Source organism: Oncorhynchus nerka, linkage group LG23 (genome assembly GCF_034236695.1).
Source record: "Oncorhynchus nerka isolate Pitt River linkage group LG23, Oner_Uvic_2.0, whole genome shotgun sequence".
NCBI lineage: Eukaryota > Metazoa > Chordata > Actinopteri > Salmoniformes > Salmonidae > Oncorhynchus > Oncorhynchus nerka.
Window position 1 is genome coordinate 56,276,412 of NC_088418.1, and position 26,621 is coordinate 56,303,032.

At 55.4% G+C, this 26,621-nt stretch overlaps 1 protein-coding gene across 2 annotated transcripts in view; it reads right to left on the reverse strand.

Annotated features, from left to right (window-relative positions):
• The window catches only part of LOC115124214 (liprin-alpha-2-like), an 87,713-nt gene extending 61,501 nt beyond the window's left edge, over nucleotides 1-26,212 (reverse strand). The window contains exons 1-3 of one of the 2 annotated variants that reach the window (XM_065008329.1): nucleotides 26,113-26,212; nucleotides 22,668-22,832; nucleotides 13,328-13,402 (exon numbers count right to left, since the gene is read on the reverse strand). In XM_065008329.1, coding sequence (XP_064864401.1) covers nucleotides 13,328-13,402; nucleotides 22,668-22,778 — 186 coding nt within the window. In that variant the 5' untranslated portion in view covers nucleotides 22,779-22,832; nucleotides 26,113-26,212. The remainder of the gene's footprint in view (nucleotides 1-13,327; nucleotides 13,403-22,667; nucleotides 22,833-26,112) is intronic. The other variant, XM_065008328.1, reaches the window with a different exon arrangement.
• Between the last annotated feature and the right edge of the window lie 409 nt (nucleotides 26,213-26,621).

Sequence of the window (26,621 nt, forward strand, 5' to 3'; positions counted from 1 at the left end):
TACCTCTCACTGCCCATGTCTTCCACTATTATTTTTCTCTCTCTACCTCTCACTGCCCATGTCTTCCACTATTATTTTTCTCTCCTACCTCTCACTGCCCATGTCTTCCACTATTATTTTCTCTCTCTACCTCTCACTGCCCATGTCTTCCACCATTCTTCTTCTCTCCCTACCTCTCACTGCCCATGTCTTCCACTATTCTTCTTCTCTCCCTACCTCTCACTGCCCATGTCTTCCACCATTCTTCTTCTCTCCCCCTACCTCTCACTGCCCATGTCTTCCACCATTCTTCTTCTCTCTCCTACCTCTCACTGCCCATGTCTTCCACTATTCTTCCTCTCTCTCTACCTCTCACTGCCCATGTCTTCCACTATTCTTTTCTCTCTCTACCTCTCACTGCCCATGTCTTCCACTATTATTTTTCTCTCTCTACCTCTCACTGCCCATGTCTTCCACTATTATTTTTCTCTCTTTACCTCTCACTGCCCATGTCTTCCACTATTATTTTTCTCTCTCTACCTCTCACTGCCCATGTCTTCCACCATTCTTCTTATCTCTCTCTACCTCTCACTGCCCATGTCTTCCACTATTATTTTTCTCTCTCTACCTCTCACTGCCCATGTCTTCCACTATTCTTCTTATCTCTCTCTACCTCTCACTGCCCATGTCTTCCACCATTCTTCTTCTCTCCCCCTACCTCTCACTGCCCATGTCTTCCACTATTCTTCCTCTCTCCCTACCTCTCACTGCCCATGTCTTCCACTATTCTTCCTTCTCTCCCCTACCTCTCACTGCCCATGTCTTCCACTATTCTTCTTCTCTCCCCCTACCTCTCACTGCCCATGTCTTCCACTATTCTTCTTCTCTCCCCCTACCTCTCACTGCCCATGTCTTCCACCATTCTTCTTCTCTCCCCCTACCTCTCACTGCCCATGTCTTCCACTATTCTTCTTCTCTCCCTCTACCTCTCACTGCCCATGTCTTCCACCATTCTTCTTCTCTCCCCCTACCTCTCACTGCCCATGTCTTCCACTATTCTTCTTCTTCTCTCCCTACCTCTCACTGCCCATGTCTTCCACTATTCCTTTCTCTCTCTACCTCTCACTGCCCATGTCTTCCACTATTATTTTCTCTCTCTACCTCTCACTGCCCATGTCTTCCACTATTATTTTTCTCTCTCTACCTCTCACTGCCCATGTCTTCCACTATTATTTTTCTCTCTTTGCCTCTCACTGCCCATGTCTTCCACCATTATTCCTCTCTCTCCCTACCTCTCACTGCCCATGTCTTCCACTATTCTTTTTCTCTCTCTACCTCTCACTGCCCATGTCTTCCACTATTATTTTTCTCTCTCTACCTCTCACTGCCCATGTCTTCCACCATTCTTCCTCTCTCTCCCTACCTCTCACTGCCCATGTCTTCCACCATTCTTCCTCTCTCTCCCTACCTCTCACTGCCCATGTCTTCCACCATTCTTCTTCTCTCTCCCTACCTCTCACTGCCCATGTCTTCCACCATTCCTCCTCTCTCTCCCTACCTCTCACTGCCCATGTCTTCCACCATTCCTTTTTCTCTCTCTCTCTCACTGCCCATGTCTTCCACTATTATTTTCTCCTCACTGCCCATGTCTTCCACTATTATTTTTCTCTCTCTACCTCTCACTGCCCATGTCTTCCACCATTCTTTTTCTCTCTCTACCTCTCACTGCCCATGTCTTCCACTATTATTTTTCTCTCCTACCTCTCACTGCCCATGTCTTCCACTATTATTTTTCTCTCTCTACTCTCTCACTGCCCATGTCTTCCACTATTATTTTTCTCACTTATGTCTTCCTCCTACCTCTCACTGCCCATGTCTTCTACTATTATTTTTCTCTCCCTACCTCTCACTGCCCATGTCTTCCACTATTCTTCTTCTCTCCCTCTACCTCTCACTGCCCATGTCTTCCACTATTCTCCTTCTCTCCCCCTACCTCTCACTGCCCATGTCTTCCACTCTTCTTCTCTCCCCTACCTCTCACTGCCCATGTCTTCCACTATTCTTCTTCTCTCCCCCTACCTCTCACTGCCCATGTCTTCCACCATTCTTCTTCTCTCCCCCTACCTCTCACTGCCCATGTCTTCCACCATTCTTCTTCTCTCCCCCTACCTCTCACTGCCCATGTCTTCCACTATTCTTCTTCTCTCCCCCTACCTCTCACTGCCCATGTCTTCCACCATTCTTCTCTCTCTCCCTACCTCTCACTGCCCATGTCTTCCACTATTCTTCTTCTCTCTCCCTACCTCTCACTGCCCATGTCTTCCACTATTCTTCTTCTCTCCCCTACCTCTCACTGCCCATGTCTTCCACCATTCTTCTTCTCTCCCCCTACCTCTCACTGCCCATGTCTTCCACCATTCTTCTTCTCTCTCCCTACCTCTCACTGCCCATGTCTTCCACTATTATTTTTCTCTCTCTACCTCTCACTGCCCATGTCTTCCACTATTATTTTTCTCTCTCTACCTCTCACTGCCCATGTCTTCCACTATTATTTTTCTCTCTCTACCTCTCACTGCCCATGTCTTCCACCATTACTTCTCTCTCTCTACCTCTCACTGCCCATGTCTTCCACTATTATTTTCTCTCTTTACCTCTCACTGCCCATGTCTTCCACTATTATTTTTCTCTCTCTACCTCTCACTGCCCATGTCTTCCACCATTCTTCTTATTTCTCTCTACCTCTCACTGCCCATGTCTTCTACTATTATTTTTTCTCTCACTACCTCTCACTGCCCATGTCTTCCACTATTATTTTTCTCTCTTTGCCTCTCACTGCCCATGTCTTCCACTATTATTTTTCTCTCTCTACCTCTCACTGCCCATGTCTTCCACCATTCTTCTTATCTCTCTCTACCTCTCACTGCCCATGTCTTCTACTATTCTTTTTCTCTCTCTACCTCTCACTGCCCATGTCTTCCACCATTCTTCTTATCTCTCTCTCTACCTCTCACTGCCCATGTCTTCCACCATTCTTCCTCTCTCTCCCTACCTCTCACTGCCCATGTCTTCCACCATTATTCCTCTCTCTCCCTACCTCTCACTGCCCATGTCTTCCACCATTCCTCCTCTCTCTCCCTACCTCTCACTGCCCATGTCTTCCACCATTCCTCCTCTCTCTCCCTACCTCTCACTGCCCATGTCTTCCACTATTATTTTTCTCTCTCTACCTCTCACTGCCCATGTCTTCCACTATTATTTTTCTCTCTCTACCTCTCACTGCCCATGTCTTCCACTATTATTTTTCTCTCTCTACCTCTCACTGCCCATGTCTTCCATGTCTTCCACTATTATTTTCTCTCTCTACCTCTCACTGCCCATGTCTTCCACTATTATTTTTCTCTCTCTACCTCTCACTGCCCATGTCTTCCACTATTATTTTTCTCTCTCTACCTCTCACTGCCCATGTCTTCCACTATTATTTTTCTCTCTCTACCTCTCACTGCCCATGTCTTCCACTATTCTTCTTCTCTCCTCTACCTCTCACTGCCCATGTCTTCCACCATTCTTCTTCTCTCCCCCTACCTCTCACTGCCCATGTCTTCCACTATTCTTCTTCTCTCTCTACCTCTCACTGCCCATGTCTTCCACTATTCTTTTCTCTCTCTACCTCTCACTGCCCATGTCTTCCACTATTCTTCTTCTCTCCCTACCTCTCACTGCCCATGTCTTCCACCATTCTTCTTCTCTCCCCCTACCTCTCACTGCCCATGTCTTCCACTATTCTTCTTCTCTCTCTCTACCTCTCACTGCCCATGTCTTCCACCATTCTTCTTCTCTCCCCTACCTCTCACTGCCCATGTCTTCCACTATTCTTCTTCTCTCCCCCTACCTCTCACTGCCCATGTCTTCCACCATTATTCCTCTCTCTCCCTACCTCTCACTGCCCATGTCTTCCACTATTATTTTTCTCTCTGCCTCTCACTGCCCATGTCTTCCACTATTATTTTTCTCTCTGCCTCTCACTGCCCATGTCTTCCACTATTATTTTTCTCTCTCTACCTCTCACTGCCCATGTCTTCCACTATTATTTTTCTCTCTCTACCTCTCACTGCCCATGTCTTCCACTATTATTTTTCTCTCTCTACCTCTCACTGCCCATGTCTTCCACTATTCTTTTTCTCTCTCTACCTCTCTCACTGCCCATGTCTTCCACCATTATTTTCTCTCTCTACCTCTCACTGCCCATGTCTTCCACTATTATTTTCTCTCTCTACCTCTCACTGCCCATGTCTTCCACTATTATTCTTATCTCTCTCTACCTCTCACTGCCCATGTCTTCCACTATTCTTCTTCTCTCTCCCTACCTCTCACTGCCCATGTCTTCCACTATTCTTCTTCTCTCTCCCTACCTCTCACTGCCCATGTCTTCCACCATTCTTCTTCTCCCCCTACCTCTCACTGCCCATGTCTTCCACTATTCTTCTTCTCTCCCCCTACCTCTCACTGCCCATGTCTTCCACCATTCTTCTTCTCTCTCTCACTGCCCATGTCTTCCACTATTCTTCTTCTCTCTCTACCTCTCACTGCCCATGTCTTCCACTATTCTTCTTCTCTCCCCCTACCTCTCACTGCCCATGTCTTCCACTTATTCTTCTTACTCTCTCCCCTACCTCTCACTGCCCATGTCTTCCACTATTCCTCTCTCTCCCTACCTCTCACTGCCCATGTCTTCCACCATTCTTCTTCTCTCCCCTACCTCTCACTGCCCATGTCTTCCACTTATTTTCTCTTCTCTCTCCCATGTCTTCCACTACCTCTCACTGCCCATGTCTTCCACCATTCTTCTTCTCTCTCCCTACCTCTCACTGCCCATGTCTTCCACCATTCCTCCTCTCTCTCCCTACCTCTCACTGCCCATGTCTTCCACTATTATTTTTCTCTCTCTACCTCTCACTGCCCATGTCTTCCACTATTATTTTTCTCTCTCTACCTCTCACTGCCCATGTCTTCCACTATTATTTTTCTCTCTCTACCTCTCACTGCCCATGTCTTCCACCATTACTTCTCTCTCCCTACCTCTCACTGCCCATGTCTTCCACTATTATTTTTCTCTCTTTGCCTCTCACTGCCCATGTCTTCCACTATTATTTTTCTCTCTCTACCTCTCACTGCCCATGTCTTCCACCATTCTTCTTATTTCTCTCTACCTCTCACTGCCCATGTCTTCTACTATTATTTTTCTCTCCCTACCTCTCACTGCCCATGTCTTCCACTATTATCTTTTTCTCTTTTGTCTCTCACTGCCCATGTCTTCCACTATTATTTTTCTCTCTCTACCTCTCACTGCCCATGTCTTCCACCATTCTTCTTATCTCTCTCTACCTCTCACTGCCCATGTCTTCCACCATTATTCTTATCTCTCTCTCTACCTCTCACTGCCCATGTCTTCCTCTCTCTCTCTACCTCTCACTGCCCATGTCTTCCACCATTCCTCCTCTCTCTCCCTACCACTCACTGCCCATGTCTTCCACCATTCTTCTTCTCTCTCTACCTCTCACTGCCCATGTCTTCCACCATTCTTCTTCTCTCTCCCTACCTCTCACTGCCCATGTCTTCCACCATTCTTCTTCTCTCTCCCTACCTCTCACTGCCCATGTCTTCCACTATTCTTCTTCTCTCCCTCTACCTCTCACTGCCCATGTCTTCCACCATTCTTCTTCTCTCTCCCTACCTCTCACTGCCCATGTCTTCCACTATTCTTCTTCTCTCTCTCTACCTCTCACTGCCCATGTCTTCCACCATTCCTCCTCTCTCTCCCTACCTCTCACTGCCCATGTCTTCCACTATTATTTTTCTCTCTCTACCTCTCACTGCCCATGTCTTCCACTATTATTTTTCTCTCTCTACCTCTCACTGCCCATGTCTTCTTCCACTATTATTTTTCTCTCTCTACCTCTCACTGCCCATGTCTTCCACCATTATTCTTCTCTCTCCCTACCTCTCACTGCCCATGTCTTCCACTATTATTTTCTCTCTTTACCTCTCACTGCCCATGTCTTCCACCATTATTCTTCTCTTCCTACCTCTCACTGCCCATGTCTTCCACCATTCTTCTCTCTCCCTACCTCTCACTGCCCATGTCTTCCACCATTCTTCCTCTCTCTCCCTACCTCTCACTGCCCATGTCTTCCACCATTCCTCCTCTCTCTCCCTACCTCTCACTGCCCATGTCTTCCACCATTCCTCCTCTCTCTCCCTACCTCTCACTGCCCATGTCTTCCACTATTATTTTTCTCTCTCTACCTCTCACTGCCCATGTCTTCCACTATTATTTTTCTCTCTCTACCTCTCACTGCCCATGTCTTCCCCACTATTATTTTTCTCTCTCTCTCACCCCACTGCCCATGTCTTCCACTACTATTTTTCTCTCTCTACCTCTCACTGCCCATGTCTTCCACTATTATTTTTCTCTCTCTACCTCTCACTGCCCATGTCTTCCACTATTATTTTTCTCTCTCTACCTCTCACTACCCATGTCTTCCACTATTCTTCTTATCTCTCTCTACCTCTCACTGCCCATGTCTTCCACCATTCTTCTTCTCTCCCCTACCTCTCACTGCCCATGTCTTCCACTATTCTTCTTCTCTCCCTCTACCTCTCACTGCCCATGTCTTCCACTATTCTTCTTCTCTCCCCCTACCTCTCACTGCCCATGTCTTCCACTATTCTTCATCTCTCCCCCTACCTCTCACTGCCCATGTCTTCCACCATTCTTCTTCTCTCTCCCTACCTCTCACTGCCCATGTCTTCCACTATTCTTCTTCTCTCTCTACCTCTCACTGCCCATGTCTTCCACCATTCTTCTTCTCTCTCCCTACCTCTCACTGCCCATGTCTTCCACTATTCTTCTTCTCTCCCCCTACCTCTCACTGCCCATGTCTTCCACCATTCTTCTTCTCTCTCCCTACCTCTCACTGCCCATGTCTTCCACTATTCTTCTTCTCTCCCCCTACCTCTCACTGCCCATGTCTTCCACTATTCTTCTTCTCTCCCCCTACCTCTCACTGCCCATGTCTTCCACCATTCTTCTCTCTCTCCCTACCTCTCACTGCCCATGTCTTCCACCATTCCTCCTCTCTGTCCCTACCTCTCACTGCCCATGTCTTCCACTATTATTTTTCTCTCTCTACCTCTCACTGCCCATGTCTTCCACTATTATTTTTCTCTCTCTACCTCTCACTGCCCATGTCTTCCACTATTATTTTTCTCTCTCTACCTCTCACTGCCCATGTCTTCCACCATTACTCCTCTCTCTCCCTACCTCTCACTGCCCATGTCTTCCACTATTATTTTTCTCTCTTTGCCTCTCACTGCCCATGTCTTCCACTATTATTTTTCTCTCTCTACCTCTCACTGCCCATGTCTTCCACCATTCTTCTTATCTCTCTCTACCTCTCACTGCCCATGTCTTCTACTATTATTTTTCTCTCCCTACCTCTCACTGCCCATGTCTTCCACTATTATTTTTCTCTCTTTGCCTCTCACTGCCCATGTCTTCCACTATTATTTTTCTCTCTCTACCTCTCTTCCACTGCCCATGTCTTCCACCATTCTTCTTATCTCTCTCTACTCTCACTGCCCATGTCTTCCACCATTCTTCTTCTCTCTCTACCTCTCACTGCCCATGTCTTCCACCATTCTTCTTATCTCTCTCTCTACCTCTCACTGCCCATGTCTTCCACCATTCTTCCTCTCTCTCTCTACCTCTCACTGCCCATGTCTTCCACCATTATTCCTCTCTCTCCCTACCTCTCACTGCCCATGTCTTCCACCATTCTTCTCTCTCTCTCCTCTCACTGCCCATGTCTTCCACCATTCCTCCTCTCTCTCCCTACCTCTCACTGCCCATGTCTTCCACCATTCTTCTTATCTCTCTCTACCTCTCACTGCCCATGTCTTCCACTATTATTTTTCTCTCTCTACCTCTCTCACTGCCCATGTCTTCCACTATTTTTTTCTTCTCTACCTTCACTGCCCATGTCTTCCACTACCTTCTCTCTCTACCTCTCACTGCCCATGTCTTCCACTATTATTTTTCTCTCTCTACCTCTCACTGCCCATGTCTTCCACTATTATTTTTCTCTCTCTACCTCTCACTACCCATGTCTTCCACTATTCTTCTTATCTCTCTCTACCTCTCACTGCCCATGTCTTCCACCATTCTTCTTCTCTCCCCCTACCTCTCACTGCCCATGTCTTCCACTATTCTTCTTCTCTCCCTCTACCTCTCACTGCCCATGTCTTCCACTATTCTTCTTCTCTCCCCCTACCTCTCACTGCCCATGTCTTCCACTATTCTTCTTCTCTCCCCCTACCTCTCACTGCCCATGTCTTCCACCATTCTTCTTCTCTCCCCCTACCTCTCACTGCCCATGTCTTCCCCTATTCTTCTTCTCTCCCTCTACCTCTCACTGCCCATGTCTTCCACCATTCTTCTTCTCTCTCCCTACCTCTCACTGCCCATGTCTTCCACCATTCTTCTTCTCTCCCCCTACCTCTCACTGCCCATGTCTTCCACCATTCCTCCTCTCTCTCCCTACCTCTCACTGCCCATGTCTTCCACTATTATTTTTCTCTCTCTACCTCTCACTGCCCATGTCTTCCACTATTATTTTTCTCTCTCTACCTCTCACTGCCCATGTCTTCCACCATTCTTCTTATCTCTCTCTACCTCTCACTGCCCATGTCTTCCACTATTATTTTTCTCTCTCTACCTCTCACTGCCCATGTCTTCCACTATTATTTTTCTCTCTCTACCTCTCACTGCCCATGTCTTCCACTATTCTTCTTATCTCTCTCCACTACCTCTCACTGCCCATGTCTTCCACCATTCTTCTTCTCTCCCATGTCCCCACCTCTCACTGCCCATGTCTTCCACTATTCTTCTTCTCTCCCTCTACCTCTCACTGCCCATGTCTTCCACTATTCTTCTTCTCTCTCCCTACCTCTCACTGCCCATGTCTTCCACTATTCTTCATCTCTCTACCTCTCACTGCCCATGTCTTCCACCATTCTTCTTCTCTCCCCCTACCTCTCACTGCCCATGTCTTCCACTATTCTTCTTCTCTCCCCCTACCTCTCACTGCCCATGTCTTCCACCATTCTTCTTCTCTCCCCCTACCTCTCACTGCCCATGTCTTCCACTATTCTTCTTCTCTCCCCCTACCTCTCACTGCCCATGTCTTCCACCATTCCTCCTCTCTCTCCCTACCTCTCACTGCCCATGTCTTCCACTATTCTCCTTCTCTCCCCTACCTCTCACTGCCCATGTCTTCCACTATTCTTCTTCTCTCTCCCTACCTCTCACTGCCCATGTCTTCCACCATTCTTCTTCTCTCCCCCTACCTCTCACTGCCCATGTCTTCCACCATTCCTCCTCTCTGTCCCTACCTCTCACTGCCCATGTCTTCCACTATTATTTTTCTCTCTCTACCTCTCACTGCCCATGTCTTCCACTATTATTTTTCTCTCTCTACCTCTCACTGCCCATGTCTTCTACTATTATTTTTCTCTCTCTACCTCTCACTGCCCATGTCTTCCACCATTACTCCTCTCTCTCCCTACCTCTCACTGCCCATGTCTTCCACTATTATTTTTCTCTCTTTGCCTCTCACTGCCCATGTCTTCCACTATTATTTTTCTCTCTCTACCTCTCACTGCCCATGTCTTCCACCATTCTTCTTATTTCTCTCTACCTCTCACTGCCCATGTCTTCTACTATTATTTTTCTCTCCCTACCTCTCACTGCCCATGTCTTCCACTATTATTTTTCTCTCTTTGCCTCTCACTGCCCATGTCTTCCTCTATTATTTTTCTCTCTCTACCTCTCACTGCCCATGTCTTCCACCATTCTTCTTATCTCTCTCTACCTCTCACTGCCCATGTCTTCTACTATTCTTTTTCTCTCTCTACCTCTCACTGCCCATGTCTTCCACCATTCTTCTTATCTCTCTCTCTACCTCTCACTGCCCATGTCTTCCACCATTCTTCCTCTCTCTCCCTACCTCTCACTGCCCATGTCTTCCACCATTATTCCTCTCTTTCCCTACCTCTCACTGCCCATGTCTTCCACCATTCCTCCTCTCTCTCCCTACCTCTCACTGCCCATGTCTTCCACCATTCCTCCTCTCTCTCCCTACCTCTCACTGCCCATGTCTTCCACCATTCTTCTTCTTTCTCCCTACCTCTCACTGCCCATGTCTTCCACTATTATTTTTCTCTCTCTACCTCTCACTGCCCATGTCTTCCACTATTATTTTTCTCTCTCTACCTCTCACTGCCCATGTCTTCCACTATTATTTTTCTCTCTCTACCTCTCACTGCCCATGTCTTCCACTATTATTTTTCTCTCTCTACCTCTCACTGCCCATGTCTTCCACTATTATTTTTCTCTCTCTACCTCTCACTGCCCATGTCTTCCACTATTAATTTCTCTCTCTACCTCTCACTACCCATGTCTTCCACTATTCTTCTTATCTCTCTCTACCTCTCACTGCCCATGTCTTCCACCATTCTTCTTCTCTCCCCCTACCTCTCACTGCCCATGTCTTCCACTATTCTTCTTCTCTCCCTCTACCTCTCACTGCCCATGTCTTCCACTATTCTTCTTCTCTCCCCCTACCTCTCACTGCCCATGTCTTCCACTATTCTTCTTCTCTCCCCCTACCTCTCACTGCCCATGTCTTCCACCATTCTTCTTCTCTCCCCCTACCTCTCACTGCCCATGTCTTCCACTATTCTTCTTCTCTCCCTCTACCTCTCACTGCCCATGTCTTCCACCATTCTTCTTCTCTCCCCCTACCTCTCACTGCCCATGTCTTCCACTATTCTTCTTCTCTCCCCCTACCTCTCACTGCCCATGTCTTCCACCATTCCTCCTCTCTCTCCCTACCTCTCACTGCCCATGTCTTCCACTATTATTTTTCTCTCTCTACCTCTCACTGCCCATGTCTTCCACTATTATTTTTCTCTCTCTACCTCTCACTGCCCATGTCTTCTACTATTATTTTTCTCTCTCTACCTCTCACTGCCCATGTCTTCCACTATTATTTTTCTCTCTTTACCTCTCACTGCCCATGTCTTCCACTATTATTTTTCTCTCTCTACCTCTCACTGCCCATGTCTTCCACCATTCTTCTTATCTCTCTCTACCTCTCACTGCCCATGTCTTCTACTATTATTTTTCTCTCCCTACCTCTCACTGCCCATGTCTTCCACCATTCTTCTTATCTCTCTCTCTACCTCTCACTGCCCATGTCTTCCACCATTCTTCCTCTCTCTCCCTACCTCTCACTGCCCATGTCTTCCACCATTATTCCTCTCTCTCCCTACCTCTCACTGCCCATGTCTTCCACCATTCCTCCTCTCTCTCCCTACCTCTCACTGCCCATGTCTTCCACCATTCCTCCTCTCTCTCCCTACCTCTCACTGCCCATGTCTTCCACTATTATTTTTCTCTCTTTACCTCTCACTGCCCATGTCTTCCACTATTATTTTTCTCTCTCTACCTCTCACTGCCCATGTCTTCCACTATTCTTCTTATCTCTCTCTACCTCTCACTGCCCATGTCTTCTACTATTATTTTTCTCTCTCTACCTCTCACTGCCCATGTCTTCTACTATTATTTTTCTCTCTCTGCCTCTCACTGCCCATGTCTTCTACTATTATTTTTCTCTCTCTGCCTCTCACTGCCCATGTCTTCCACTATTATTTTTCTCTCTCTACCTCTCACTGCCCATGTCTTCCACTATTCTTCTTCTCTCCCTACCTCTCACTGCCCATGTCTTCCACCATTCTTCTTCTCTCCCCCTATACCTCTCACTGCCCATGTCTTCCACTATTCTTCTTCTCTCCCCTACCTCTCACTGCCCATGTCTTCCACCATTCTTCTTCTCTCTCCCTACCTCTCACTGCCCATGTCTTCCACTATTATTTTTCTCTCTTTACCTCTCACTGCCCATGTCTTCCACTATTATTTTCTCTCTCTACCTCTCACTGCCCATGTCTTCCACTATTATTTTTCTCTCTTACCTCTCACTGCCCATGTCTTCCACTATTATTTTTCTCTCTCTACCTCTCACTGCCCATGTCTTCCACCATTCTTCTTATCTCTCTCTACCTCTCACTGCCCATGTCTTCTACTATTATTTTTCTCTCCCTACCTCTCACTGCCCATGTCTTCCACCATTCTTCCTTTCTCTCCCTACCTCTCACTGCCCATGTCTTCCACCATTATTCCTCTCTCTCCCTACCTCTCACTGCCCATGTCTTCCACCATTCCTCCTCTCTCTCCCTACCTCTCACTGCCCATGTCTTCCACCATTCCTCCTCTCTCTCCCTACCTCTCACTGCCCATGTCTTCCACCATTCCTCCTCTCTCTCCCTACCTCTCACTGCCCATGTCTTCCACTATTATTTTTCTCTCTTTACCTCTCACTGCCCATGTCTTCCACTATTATTTTTCTCTCTCTACCTCTCACTGCCCATGTCTTCCACTATTCTTCTTATCTCTCTCTACCTCTCACTGCCCATGTCTTCTACTATTATTTTTCTCTCTCTACCTCTCACTGCCCATGTCTTCTACTATTATTTTTCTCTCTCTGCCTCTCACTGCCCATGTCTTCTACTATTATTTTTCTCTCTCTGCCTCTCACTGCCCATGTCTTCCACTATTATTTTTCTCTCTCTACCTCTCACTGCCCATGTCTTCCACTATTCTTCTTCTCTCTCTACCTCTCACTGCCCATGTCTTCCACTATTATTTTTCTCTCTCTACCTCTCACTGCCCATGTCTTCCACTATTCTTCTTCTCTCTCTACCTCTCACTGCCCATGTCTTCCACCATTCTTTTTCTCTATTCCTCTCATTTCCTCCATTCACTGACGCTTACCTTTCCCTCCCTCCCTCCCTCCCTCCCTCTGGCAGTGCAGAGTGGTTAATTTGGCTCCAGTAGAGCGTCAGCCTGAGGGCTCCTCTCAGCTGGAACATGACCATCTGCCCAGGCAGAGACTGGCAGAGAGAGAATGGGGGGCAATGGCGTTACGCCAGCCTACTAACGCCACGGGCCAGCTCTCATCTGTCAACCCCATACTTCACCCCATCGCACTCCATCTTAAGACATAATGACTAGCCCCTGAATAGGAGTCCTCCTAAGTAGAACTGTCAAAATCAAACTACTTTGAAAGTTGACTAAAACATGAACAAATTCCTGTCTAAGGCTGATGAAATGAAGAGAACAGACGTCTCAGTCAGCGCGCCTGTGGAAATGATGCTGTGACACATTTCTCACCTCCTGGTTGGCTGATGTTAGCTCCTCCTCCAATGCAGAGACCCTCTCTAGCGACACCCGCAGTCTCTCCCTCACCTGAGGAAAACAAAACACAACAACCCGCCATGAGTGCGTTACTGTACACAACCTCTGGTAGGACCTTACCATGGAGCTCTGCTCTAGCAGTTAATGGCAGTAGACATGTGGTTTTGAGCTCTCAGATAAATAGCATGGATAGTGTTGGAGACAACAGTGAGATATGTCTATTTATCTCTCCCCACCAACCCACCATCCCACCTCAGCCCGGGGTTGACATGATATACCGTGTTCCCGGGATAGACCAAGCAGCTCTTCCCTCTCTCCCTCAGCCTTCAGCCCAACAGTAACACTTTGTCTTGGCCTTGACGCCCTCCTCCTCTCCCCTCCTCCTCTCCCTTCCTCCCCATCCATCCTCCTCTTCTCCCCTCCTCCCCATCCCTCCTCTTCTCCCCCTCCTCCTCTCCCCTCCTCCCCATCCCTCCTCCTCTCCCCTCCTCCCCATCCCTCCTCCTCTCCCCTCCTCCCCATCCCTCCTCCTCTCCTCCTCCCCATCCCTCCTCCTCTCCCCTCCTCCCCATCCCTCCTCCTCTCCCCTCCCCTCCTCATCCCTCCTCCTCCCTCCTCTCCCCTCCTCCCCCATCCCTCCTCCTCTTCTCCGCTCCTCCCCATCCCTCCTCCTCTTCTCCGCTCCTCCCCATCCCTCCTCCTCTCCCCTCTCGCCATCCCTCCTCCTCTCCCTCCTCCTCATCCCTCCTCCTCTCCCCTCCTCGCCATCCCTCCTCCTCCTCCTCCCCTCCTCTCGCCATCCCTCCTCCTCTTCTCCGCTCCACCCCATCCCTCCTCCTCTTCTCCGCTCCTCCCCATCCTCCTCCTCTCCCTCCTCGCCATCCCTTCTCCTCTCCCCTCCTCCCCATCCCTCTTCCTCTCCCCTCCTCCCCATCCCTCCTCCTCTCCCTCCTCCCCATCCCTCCTCTTCTCCCTCCTCTTCTCCCCTCCTCCCATCCCTCCTCCCTCTCCCCTCCTCGCCATCCCTCCTCCTCTCCCTCCTCCCCATCCCTCCTCCTCTCCCCTCCTCCCCATCCCTCCTCCTCTCCCCTCCTCGCCATCCCTCCTCCTCTCCCCTCCTCCCCATCCCTCCTCCTTCTCCTCTCCCCTCCTGCCATCCCTCCTCCTCCTCCTCTCCCCTCCTCCCCATCCCTCCTCCTCTTCTCCGCTCTTCCCCATCCCTCCTCCTCTTCTCCGCTCCTCCCCATCCCTCCTCCTCTCCCCTCCTCGCCATCCCTCCTCCTCTCCCCTCCTCCTCATCCCTCCTCCTCTCCCCTCCTCGCCATCCCTCCTCCTCCTCCTCTCCCTCCTCCCATCCCTCCTCCTCTTCTCCCGCTCCACCCCATCCCTCCTCCTCTTCTCCGCTCCTCCCCATCCCTCCTCCTCTCCTCCTCGCCATCCCTTCTCCTCTCCCTCCTCCCCATCCCTCTTCCTCTCCCCTCCTCCCCATCCCTCCTCCTCTCCCCTCCTCCCCATCCCTCCTCTTCTCCCCTCCTCTTCTCCCCTCCTCCCCATCCCTCCTCTTCTCCCCTCCTCCCCATCCCTCCTCTTCTCCCCTCCTCGCCATCCCTCCTCCTCTCCCCTCCTCGCCATCCCTCCTCCTCCTCTCCCCTCCTCCCCATCCCTCCTCCTCTCCTCTTCTCCCCTCCTCCCCATCCCTCCTCTTCTCCCCTCCTCCCCATCCCTCCTCTTCTCCCCATCCCTCCTCCCCATCCTCTCCTCCTCTCCCCTCCTCCCCATCCCTCCTCCTCTCCCCCTCCTCCCCATCCCTCCTCCTCTCCCTCCTCGCCATCCTCCTCCTCTCCCCTCCTCCCCATCCCTCCTCCTCTCCTCTTCTCCCCTCCTCCCCATCCCTCCTCTTCTCCCTCCTCCTCATCCCTCCTCTTCTCCCCATCCCTCCTCCTCTCCCCTCCTCCCCATCCCTCCTCCTCTCCCCTCCTCCCCATCCCTCCTCCTCTCCCCTCCTCCCCATCCCTCCTCTTCTCCCCTCCTCCCCATCCCTCCTCTTCTCCCCTCCTCCCCATCCCTCCTCCTCTCCCCTCCTCGCCATCCCTCCTCCTCTCCCCTCCTCCCCATCCCTCCTCCTCTCCCCTCCTCCCCATCCCTCCCTCCTCTCCCCTCCTCGCCATCCCTCCTCCTCTCCCCCTCCTCGCCATCCCTCCTCCTCTCCCTTCCTCGCCATCCCTCCTCCTCCTCCTCTCCCTCGCCATCCCTCCTCCTCCTCCTCTCCCCTCCTCGCCATCCCTCCTCTTCTCCCCTCCTCCCCATCCCTCCTCTTCTCCCCTCCTCCCCATCCATCCTCTTCTCCCCATCCCTCCTCCTCTCCCCTCCTCCCCATCCCTCCTCCTCTCCCCTCCTCCCCATCCCTCCTCTTCTCCCCTCCTCCCCATCCCTCCTCTTCTCCCCTCCTCCCCATCCCTCCTCCTCCTCTCCTCCTCCCCATCCCTCCTCCTCTCCCCTCCTCCCCATCCCTCCTCCCCTCCCCCTCCTCGCCATCCTTCCTCCTCTCCCCTCCTCGCCATCCCTCCTCCTCTCCCCTCCTCGCCATCCCTCCTCCTCTCCCCTCCTCGCCATCCCTCCTCCTCCCTCTCCCCTCCTCGCCATCCCTCCTCCTCTTCTCCGCTCCTCCCCATCCCTCCTCCTCTTCTCCGCTCCTCGCCATCCCTCCACTTCTCCCCTCCTCCTCCACCTCCTCTCCCCTCCTCGCCATCCCTCCTCCCCATCCCTCCTCCCCATCCCTCCTCCACCTCCTCTCCCCTCCTCCCCATCCCTCTTCCTCTTCTCCCCTCCTCCCCATCCCTCCTCCTCTCCCCTCCTCGCCATCCCTCCTCCTCTCCCCTCCTCCCCATCCCTCCTCCTCTCCCCTCCTCCGCATCCCTCCTCCTCTCCCCTCCTCGCCATCCCTCCTCCTCTACCCTCCTCGCCATCCCTCCTCCTCTCCCCTCCTCCCCATCCCTCCTCCTCTCCCCTCCCTCGCCATCCCTCCTCCTCTCCCCTCCTCGCCAACCCCCTCCTCTCCCCCTCCTGCCATCCCTCCTCCTCTCCCCTCCTCGCCTCCCCTCCTCGCCATCCCTCCTCCTCTCCCCTCCTCGCCATCCCTCCTCCTCTTCCCTCCTCCCCTCCCCTCCTCCGGACAGCCCAGCAACACACAGACAGATCGTCGCAGGGCAGAAAACATCCCGTGAATCAAAAACGGATTTTATTCCCTAGTCCAGCGGCCTGGAGAGACGCGTTATAAATGATAGGGTCTGTTGTGGAGGGTTGAATAGATTACAGCAGCCGGCGTGACATCTTACAGAGGGCTGAGGACATCAATCAACAGGCCTGAGGCAGAGCAGAGGCTGGGGCTGGGGACAGTGGGAGGGCAGAGGCTGGGGCCAGTGGGAGGGCAGAGGCTGGGGCTGGGGCCAGTGGGAGGGCAGAGGCTGGGGCCAGTGGGAGGGCAGAGGCTGGGGCCAGTGGGAGGGCAGAGGCTGGGGCTGGGGCCAGTGGGAGGGCAGAGGCTGGGGCTGGGGCCAGTGGTGGGGCTGGGGATGGGGCCAGTGGGAGGGCAGAGGCTGGGGCTGGGGCCAGTGGGAGGGCAGAGGCTGGGGCTGGGGCCAGTGGCAGAGCAGAGGCTGGGGCCAGTGGGAGGGCAGAGGCTGGGGCTGGGGCCAGTGGCAGAGCAGAGGCTGGGGCTGGGGCCAGTGGGAGGGCAGAGGCTGGGGCCAGTGGGAGGGCAGAGGCTGGGGCTGGGTCCAGTGGAAGGGCAGAGGCTGGGGCTGGGGCCAGTGGTGGGGCTGGGGCTGGGGCCAGTGGGAGGGCAGAGGCTGGGGCTGGGGCCAGTGGGAGGGCAGAGGCTGGGACTGGGGCCAGTGGCAGAGCAGAGGCTGGGGCCAGTGGGAGGGCAGAGGCTGGGGCTGGGGCCAGTGGCAGAGCAGAGGCTGGGGCTGGGGCCAGTGGGAGGGCAGAGGCTGGGGCTGGGGCAGTGGGAGGGCAGAGGCTGGGGCCAGTGGGAGGGCAGAGGCTGGGGCTGGGGCCAGTGGCAGAGCAGAGGCTGGGGCTGGGGCCAGTGGGAGGGCAGAGGCTGGGGCTGGGGCCAGTGGCAGAGCAGAGGCTGGGGCTGGGGCCAGTGGCAGAGCAGAGGCTGGGGCTGGGGCCAGTGGGAGGGCAGAGGCTGGGGCTGGGGCCAGTGGGAGGGCAGAGGCTGGGGCTGGGGCCAGTGGGAGGGCAGAGGCTGGGGCTGGGGCCAGTGGGAGGGCAGAGGCTGGGGCTGGGGCCAGTGGGAGGGCAGAGGCTGGGAATGGGGCCAGTGGGAGGGCAGAGGCTGGGGCTGGGGCCAGTGGGAGGGCTGGGGCCAGTGGCAGAGCAGAGGCTGGGACTGGGGCCAGTAGGAGGGCAGAGGCTGGGGCTGGGGCCAGTGGGAGGGCAGAGGCTGGGGCTGGGGCCAGTGGGAGGGCAGAGGCTGGGGCTGGGGCCAGTGGGAGGGCAGAGGCTGGGGCTGGGGCCAGTGGCAGAGCAGAGGCTGGGGCTGGGGCCAGTGGGAGGGCAGAGACTGGGGCTGGGGATGGGGCCAGTGGGAGGGCAGAGGCTGGGGCTGGGGCCAGTGGGAGGGCAGAGGCTGGGGCTGGGGCCAGTGGCAGAGCAGAGGCTGGGGCCAGTGGGAGGGCAGAGGCTGGGGCTGGGGCCAGTGGCAGAGCAGAGGCTGGGGCTGGGGCCAGTGGGAGGGCAGAGGCTGGGGCCAGTGGGAGGGCAGAGGCTGGGGCTGGGGCCAGTGGGAGGGCAGAGGCTGGGGCTGGGGCCAGTGGTGGGGCTGGGGCCAGTGGGAGGGCAGAGGCTGGGGCTGGGGCCAGTGGGAGGGCAGAGGCTGGGGCTGGGGCCAGTGGCAGAGCAGAGGCTGGGGCCAGTGGGAGGGCAGAGGCTGGGGCTGGGGCCAGTGGCAGAGCAGAGGCTGGGGCTGGGGCCAGTGGGAGGGCAGAGGCTGGGGCTGGGGCCAGTGGGAGGGCAGAGGCTGGGGCCAGTGGGAGGGCAGAGGCTGGGGCTGGGGCCAGTGGGAGGGCAGAGGCTGGGGCTGGGGCCAGTGGGAGGGCAGAGGCTGGGGCTGGGGCCAGTGGCAGAGCAGAGGCTGGGGCCAGTGGGAGGGCAGAGGCTGGGGCTGGGGCCAGTGGCAGAGCAGAGGCTGGGGCTGGGGCCAGTGGGAGGGCAGAGGCTGGGGCTGGGGCCAGTGGGAGGGCAGAGGCTGGGGCCAGTGGGAGGGCAGAGGCTGGGGCTGGGGCCAGTGGCAGAGCAGAGGCTGGGGCTGGGGCCAGTGGGAGGGCAGAGGCTGGGGCTGGGGCCAGTGGCAGAGCAGAGGCTGGGGCTGGGGCCAGTGGCAGAGCAGAGGCTGGGGCTGGGGCCAGTGGGAGGGCAGAGGCTGGGGCTGGGGCCAGTGGGAGGGCAGAGGCTGGGGCTGGGGCCAGTGGGAGGGCAGAGGCTGGGGCTGGGGCCAGTGGGAGGGCAGAGGCTGGGAATGGGGCCAGTGGGAGGGCAGAGGCTGGGGCTGGGGCCAGTGGGAGGCTGGGGCCAGTGGCAGAGCAGAGGCTGGGACTGGGGCCAGTAGGAGGGCAGAGGCTGGGGCTGGGGCCAGTGGGAGGGCAGAGGCTGGGGCTGGGGCCAGTGGGAGGGCAGAGGCTGGGGCTGGGGCCAGTGGGAGGGCAGAGGCTGGGGCTGGGGCCAGTGGCAGAGCAGAGGCTGGGGCTGGGGCCAGTGGGAGGGCAGAGGCTGGGGCTGGGGCCAGTGGTGGGGCTGGGGATGGGGCCAGTGGGAGGGCAGAGGCTGGGGCTGGGGCCAGTGGGAGGGCAGAGGCTGGGGCTGGGGCCAGTGGCAGAGCAGAGGCTGGGGCCAGTGGGAGGGCAGAGGCTGGGGCTGGGGCCAGTGGCAGAGCAGAGGCTGGGGCTGGGGGGCCAGTGGGAGGGCAGAGGCTGGGGCCAGTGGGAGGGCAGAGGCTGGGGCTGGGGCCAGTGGGAGGGCAGAGGCTGGGGCTGGGGCCAGTGGTGGGGCTGGGGCTGGGGCCAGTGGGAGGGCAGAGGCTGGGGCTGGGGCCAGTGGGAGGGCAGAGGCTGGGGCTGGGGCCAGTGGCAGAGCAGAGGCTGGGGCCAGTGGGAGGGCAGAGGCTGGGGCTGGGGCCAGTGGCAGAGCAGAGGCTGGGGCTGGGGCCAGTGGGAGGGCAGAGGCTGGGGCTGGGGCCAGTGGGAGGGCAGAGGCTGGGGCCAGTGGGAGGGCAGAGGCTGGGGCTGGGGCCAGTGGCAGAGCAGAGGCTGGGGCTGGGGCCAGTGGGAGGGCAGAGGCTGGGGCTGGGGCCAGTGGCAGAGCAGAGGCTGGGGCTGGGGCCAGTGGCAGAGCAGAGGCTGGGGCTGGGGCCAGTGGGAGGGCAGAGGCTGGGGCTGGGGCCAGTGGGAGGGCAGAGGCTGGGGCTGGGGCCAGTGGGAGGGCAGAGGCTGGGGCTGGGGCCAGTGGGAGGGCAGAGGCTGGGGCTGGGGCCAGTGGTGGGGCTGGGGCTGGGGCCAGTGGGAGGGCAGAGGCTGGGGCTGGGGCCAGTGGGAGGGCAGAGGCTGGGGCTGGGGCCAGTGGCAGAGCAGAGGCTGGGGCCAGTGGGAGGGCAGAGGCTGGGGCTGGGGCCAGTGGCAGAGCAGAGGCTGGGGATGGGGCCAGTGGGAGGGCAGAGGCTGGGGCTGGGGCCAGTGGGAGGGCAGAGGCTGGGGCCAGTGGGAGGGCAGAGGCTGGGGCTGGGGCCAGTGGCAGAGCAGAGGCTGGGGCTGGGGCCAGTGGGAGGGCAGAGGCTGGGGCTGGGGCCAGTGGCAGAGCAGAGGCTGGGGCTGGGGCCAGTGGCAGAGCAGAGGCTGGGGCTGGGGCCAGTGGGAGGGCAGAGGCTGGGGCTGGGGCCAGTGGGAGGGCAGAGGCTGGGGCTGGGGCCAGTGGGAGGGCAGAGGCTGGGGCTGGGGCCAGTGGGAGGGCAGAGGCTGGGGCCAGTGGGAGGCAGAGGCTGGGAATGGGGCCAGTGGGAGGGCAGAGGCTGGGGCTGGGGCCAGTGGGAGGCTGGGGCCAGTGGCAGAGCAGAGGCTGGGACTGGGGCCAGTAGGAGGGCAGAGGCTGGGGCTGGGGCCAGTGGGAGGGCAGAGGCTGGGGCTGGGGCCAGTGGGAGGGCAGAGGCTGGGGCCAGTGGGAGGGCAGAGGCTGGGGCTGGGGCCAGTGGCAGAGCAGAGGCTGGGGCTGGGGCCAGTGGGAGGGCAGAGGCTGGGGCTGGGGCCAGTGGCAGAGCAGAGGCTGGGGCTGGGGCCAGTGGGAGGGCAGAGGCTGGGGCTGGGGCCAGTGGGAGGGCAGAGGCTGGGGCTGGGGCCAGTGTGAGGGCAGAGGCTGGGGCTGGGGATGGGGCCAGTGGGAGGGCAGAGGCTGGGGCTGGGGACAGTGGCAGAGCAGAGGCTGGGGCCAGTGGGAGGGCAGAGGCTGGGGCTGGGGCCAGTGGCAGAGCAGAGGCTGGGGCTGGGGCCAGTGGGAGGGCAGAGGCTGGGGCTGGGGCCAGTGGGAGGGCAGAGGCTGGGGCCAGTGGGAGGGCAGAGGCTGGGGCTGGGGCCAGTGGCAGAGCAGAGGCTGGGGCTGGGGCCAGTGGGAGGGCAGAGGCTGGGGCTGGGGCCAGTGGCAGAGCAGAGGCTGGGGCTGGGGCCAGTGGCAGAGCAGAGGCTGGGGCTGGGGCCAGTGGGAGGGCAGAGGCTGGGGCTGGGGCCAGTGGGAGGGCAGAGGCTGGGGCTGGGGCCAGTGGGAGGGCAGAGGCTGGGGCCAGTGGGAGGGCAGAGGCTGGGAATGGGGCCAGTGGGAGGGCAGAGGCTGGGGCTGGGGCCAGTGGGAGGGCTGGGGCCAGTGGCAGAGCAGAGGCTGGGACTGGGGCCAGTAGGAGGGCAGAGGCTGGGGCTGGGGCCAGTGGGAGGGCAGAGGCTGGGGCTGGGGCCAGTGGGAGGGCAGAGGCTGGGGCCAGTGGGAGGGCAGAGGCTGGGGCTGGGGCCAGTGGCAGAGCAGAGGCTGGGGCTGGGGCCAGTGGGAGGGCAGAGGCTGGGGCTGGGGCCAGTGGCAGAGCAGAGGCTGGGGCTGGGGCCAGTGGGAGGGCAGAGGCTGGGGCTGGGGCCAGTGGGAGGGCAGAGGCTGGGGCTGGGGCCAGTGGGAGGGCAGAGGCTGGGGCTGGGGCCAGTGGGAGGGCAGAGGCTGGGGCTGGGGCCAGTGGGAGGGCTGGGGCTGGGGCCAGTGGCAGAGCAGAGGCTGGGGCTGGGGCCAGTAGGCGGGCAGAGGCTGGGGCTGGGGCCAGTGGGAGGGCAGAGGCTGGGGCTGGGGCCAGTGGGAGGGCAGAGGCTGGGGCTGGGGCCAGTGGGAGGGCAGAGGCTGGGGCTGGGGCCAGTGGCAGAGCAGAGGCTGGGGCTGGGGCCAGTGGGAGGGCAGAGGCTGGGGCAGGGGCCAGTGGGAGGGCAGAGGCTGGGGCTGGGGCCAGTGGCAGAGCAGAGGCTGGGGCTGGGGCCAGTGGGAGGGCAGAGGCTGGGCTGGGGCCAGTGTGAGGGCAGAGGCTGGGGCTGGGGATGGGGCCAGTGGGAGGGCAGAGGCTGGGGCTGGGGACAGTGGGAAGGCAGAGGCTGGGGCTGGGGCCAGTGGGAGGGCAGAGGCTGGGGCCAGTGTGAGGGCAGAGGCTGGGGCTGGGGCCAGTGGGAGGGCAGAGGCTGGGGCCAGTGGGAGGCAGAGGCTGGGGCTGGGGCTGGGGCCAGTGGGAGGGCAGAGGCTGGGGCTGGGGACAGTGGGAAGGCAGAGGCTGGGGCTGGGGCCAGTGGGAGGGCAGAGGCTGGGGCTGGGGCCAGTGGGAGGGCAGAGGCTGGGGCTGGGGCCAGTGGGAGGGCAGAGGCTGGGGCTGGGACCAGTGGGAGGGCAGAGGCTGGGGCTGGGGCCAGTGGGAGGGCAGAGGCTGGGGCCAGTGGGAGGGCAGAGGCTGGGGCTGGGGCCAGTGGTAGGGCAGAGGCTGCGGCTGGGGCCAGTGGGAGGGCAGAGGCTGCGGCTGGGGCCAGTGGGAGGGCAGGCGGTTGTGGTGGTGACTTGTGCCAAAACAAAGAATATTCAATACCAGGATGGCACTGCGTTTGCAAAGCCTCTCCATACTGTCATCAGTCAAATATACTGTACAATCAATTGAAGAATCTCTATCCGCGTGTATAATCCATTCTTCCACTCAGCAAAAAGGAATAGGTACCGTGCAGATTCTATAGAATACATGTCTAATGTATGGTCTTACCTTCTCGTCTAGAGCTTTGTGGTGCTCGAACAGGGACTTGAGCGCTTTGAGGACCTCCACCTCACTGGACACGCCTGAGGGGGACTGGGCCTGCCGCTTGACCACGGTCATACGTAGTGACCGCTCATGCCTGGACACCAGGCACTCCAGATGCTCCAGAAGCAACTATAGAGACAGACATAGGGACAGAAATTAGTGCTAATATAATCATCATCATCATCATACCCATCTGCATCATCATCAGAAAGGCTAACTGCCTCATCTGCATAATTGACATCATCATCGATGCTATTACTGGAATCGTCTGCATCATCAGTTATCCTGGCACCAGAGAAGATGTAGTGATATGATTCTAAATGTCAACCTGTAGTGGCCGGACCACTGGACTGTATTATACCAACCACACAAGGTTACTGGTCTTCATGTGATTCTCCAAATACATTATTTATATCCACCCTGATTAACCGCAATGAAAAGAAATTAAAGTAACCAACCAGACCTTCTTATCTTGGTCATTTACATTTACATTTACATTTAAGTCATTTAGCAGACGCTCTTATCCAGAGCGACTTACAAATTGGTGCGTTCACCTTAAGACATCCAGTGGAACAGCCACTTTACAATAGTGCATCTAAATATTTTAAGGGGGGGGAGAAGGATTACTTTATCCTATCCTAGGTATTCCTATTCATTTCATTTAATTTTCGAACTTTTGGTCGGGAGGGGGGAGGGGGGAGAATAAACCTTCAGTGGAATAACACGAGACATACGAAAATCAATATAGGCACTCAAAACAAATGAAAAGTCTCTGGACTGCACACAACACAGATGATGTTAATGTTGTTACTGTGCCGGGCTGGTGTAGGCGGCGTGCCGAATCCATTCTCAGTGGAAAGTGTCCCAAGGACAGGGAGGGTTGGGGGAGTCAACTTCCAGCAGCACAAAGGGAGGAGATGAGTCCACTGGGAGTAGGGGGCACAGGAGAGGCGAGGAGTAGAGGCACACAGGGACCAGAAAGATGAACACTGTCCTCTGATCTCTGTCACACAGGTACAGTGGAGGGATGGGGGCCTGAGGGAAGTCTAAGTGTGCTAGTCTGACTAGCTAGGCTTTTGGGGTCTAGATTTGGCCCATAACCTGGTCCTGTGAAGGCCTAGTGTTTTGGAGGGGATGCACATGCCTCACAGACAAGCAACTAATTAGAGCAAGCTAATTGCTAATGATGATGCTATCTGTCCTGTTAGGAATCCACCAAGCTCCGCTGAGATACTGATCTGAGGAGAGGTTCATGAAGTGACTTCAGCTTTGTTGTCTGGTCATTCTGAGAAACCTTGACCGTTTTCTTAATCTCCACATCCCAAATGCCTTGTTTCTAACCCTGACTGTGCTCCGCTAGGCCAAATAACCCCTTCTCGGCGTCGCCACGCGCTGTGGCCGGTTAATAACATAACGGTGTAGTTCACCAATGGTTTGGAGAGTTTTCACACTGGCGTCAACACAGTATTTAACCAAGGAAGTAACTTACTTCTAAACCCATCTTTAAGCAGGGCTCTGGTGTTGTGAGTCCTCCAAGCACTGTGCTTAAACCACAGACTGTAATTCCTTAATCATCCAGGCATTAAGAACCATTGCACATACAGACATCAACCACATTTTCAAAGTCAACACATATTCACTCAACCTGGTAGAACTTTTCTAGGAATTCAGTGTTGCACTACACTACCCATCAGGCACTGCAGAGGCTATGTTGGGTGCGGCCCAAATGGTACAAGCACACTGTAGGCTCTGTTTCAATATCCACACTAGCATACCATTTAAAAGGCATGCTGAATACATTGCTCCAATCTAAATGATATGCTAGAAACAACCTTGGAACAGAGTCGTTGTGTCTGTTGTTGTATGAATACGTTGGAGAAAGGGAAGGTGCTGACAGAGGGGTGTAGACTAGTTTTAGAGGGCTTCCAGGGGCTGTCCATCCTTCCTTCTCTCCGTCTCTCCATGAGCATCTGAAGGATTGCCAGCAGACTCCAGCCCCCCTTCCCCCATCTTCCCTCCCCACATCCAAACCCACGCCGTTTAATCAATCCGAGTCTGAACGTTGGCCCCAGCTCTACCTCAGCCATCGCCCCGCCAGAATAATAAGAAGCAACCTACACCTACACACACCCTCTAAGGAGAGGCCTCCTCCTCCCACCCTCCTCCTCCTCTCTCTATAACCTACACACACCCTCTCCTCCTCCTCCTCTCTCTATAACCTACACACACCCTCTCCTCCTCCTCCTCTCTCTATAACCTACACACACCCTCTCCTCCTCCTCCTCTCTCTATAACCTACACACACCCTCTCCCCCTCCTCCTCTTTCTATAACCTACACACACCCTCTACTCCTCCTCTCTATAACCTACACACACCCTCTCCTCCTCCTCCTCCTCCCTCTATAACCTACACACACCCTCTCCTCCTCCTCTCTCTATAACCTACACACACCCTCTCCTCCTCCTCTCTCTACAACCTACACACACCCTCTCCTCCTCCTCCTCTTTCTATAACCTACACACACCCTCTACTCCTCCTCTCTCTATAACCTACACACACCCTCTCCTCCTCCTCTCTCTATAACCTACACACACCCTCTCCTCCTCCTCTCTCTACAACCTACACACATCTCCCATTATACAGACTGGTGGTTTGTAGTCAGTCAGTGTGACTATGTGAGTCTCCCATTATACAGACTGGTGGTTTGTAGTCAGTGTGACTGTGTGAGTCTCCCATTATACAGACTGGTGGTTTGTAGTCAGTGCGACTATGTGAGTCTCCCATTATACAGACTGGTGGTTTGTAGTCAGTCAGTGTGACTATGTGAGTCTCCCATTATACAGACTGGTGGTTTGTAGTCAGTGTGACTATGTGAGTCTCCCATTATACAGACGGGTGGTTTGTAGTCAGTCAATGTGACTGTGTGAGTCTCCCATTATACAGACTGGTGGTTTGTAGTCAGTGTGACTATGTGAGTCTCCTACATTATACAGACTGGTGGTTTGTAGTCAGTCAGTGTGACTATGTGAGTCTCCCATTATACAGACTGGTGGTTTGTAGTCTGTCAGTGTGACTATGTGAGTCTCCCATTATACAGATTAATGGGAAAAGAGCAGCCTTATCTGTCAACAGCAGAGTTTGGTTACTCTGCTTAATGAAAGGGTATTATCGGAAATGGAATTCAGAGGTAGCTCTAATGTATATGGGGTCCAAATCTGTCCCCAGGGACATGCAGGCGACCGGTTCCATCGACCTATGTTACAGTCAACCGCGTCAACAGATGAAAACATTGTTGATCTCCATAGACTCTAAGCCGTTCTGGTTCAGGTCAATGTGTGAGGTTAGAATTGGGCAGAAACAAACGTGTGTGTGTCTGTGCGTGCGCTCTTGTGTCTCCTCTCCACGTACCCTGGTGTTGTTCCTCTCGGCCTTGAGCTCAGAGATCTCCTCCTCCTTCTCCAGAAGGTTCTCTCTGCACACGTTCAGCTCCTTGGTCAGGGCTGCAAACTCCTGTACAGCAACACAGAACAGAGAGGTCAGCATCACAGCGCCATCCATAACACACAATACATCTTCATCTTCATCACCACAACCCAGAAAACAGTTCGCACAAAGCCATCCATGTCATTGGCATCCATACCGCACAACATCGTTAGGAAATATGAGACAGTCATTAAACAAGCCCCCCCCCCCCCCCATCACTCACATGTCATACTCAATGGACAAGCCCACAGTTCACAGACATAGTTCAAAAACTCTGTTAATCATGTCCAATCCAAAGGGAAAAGAGCCTTCTATAATGATCCCTTTATGTTATTGATGGTGTTCTGGTTCCCTGTCGGCTAAACTAGACAAACTAGACAAACTGACTCCCTGGTCCAGACGACTACCACTACTACCACCACCACCACCACCAC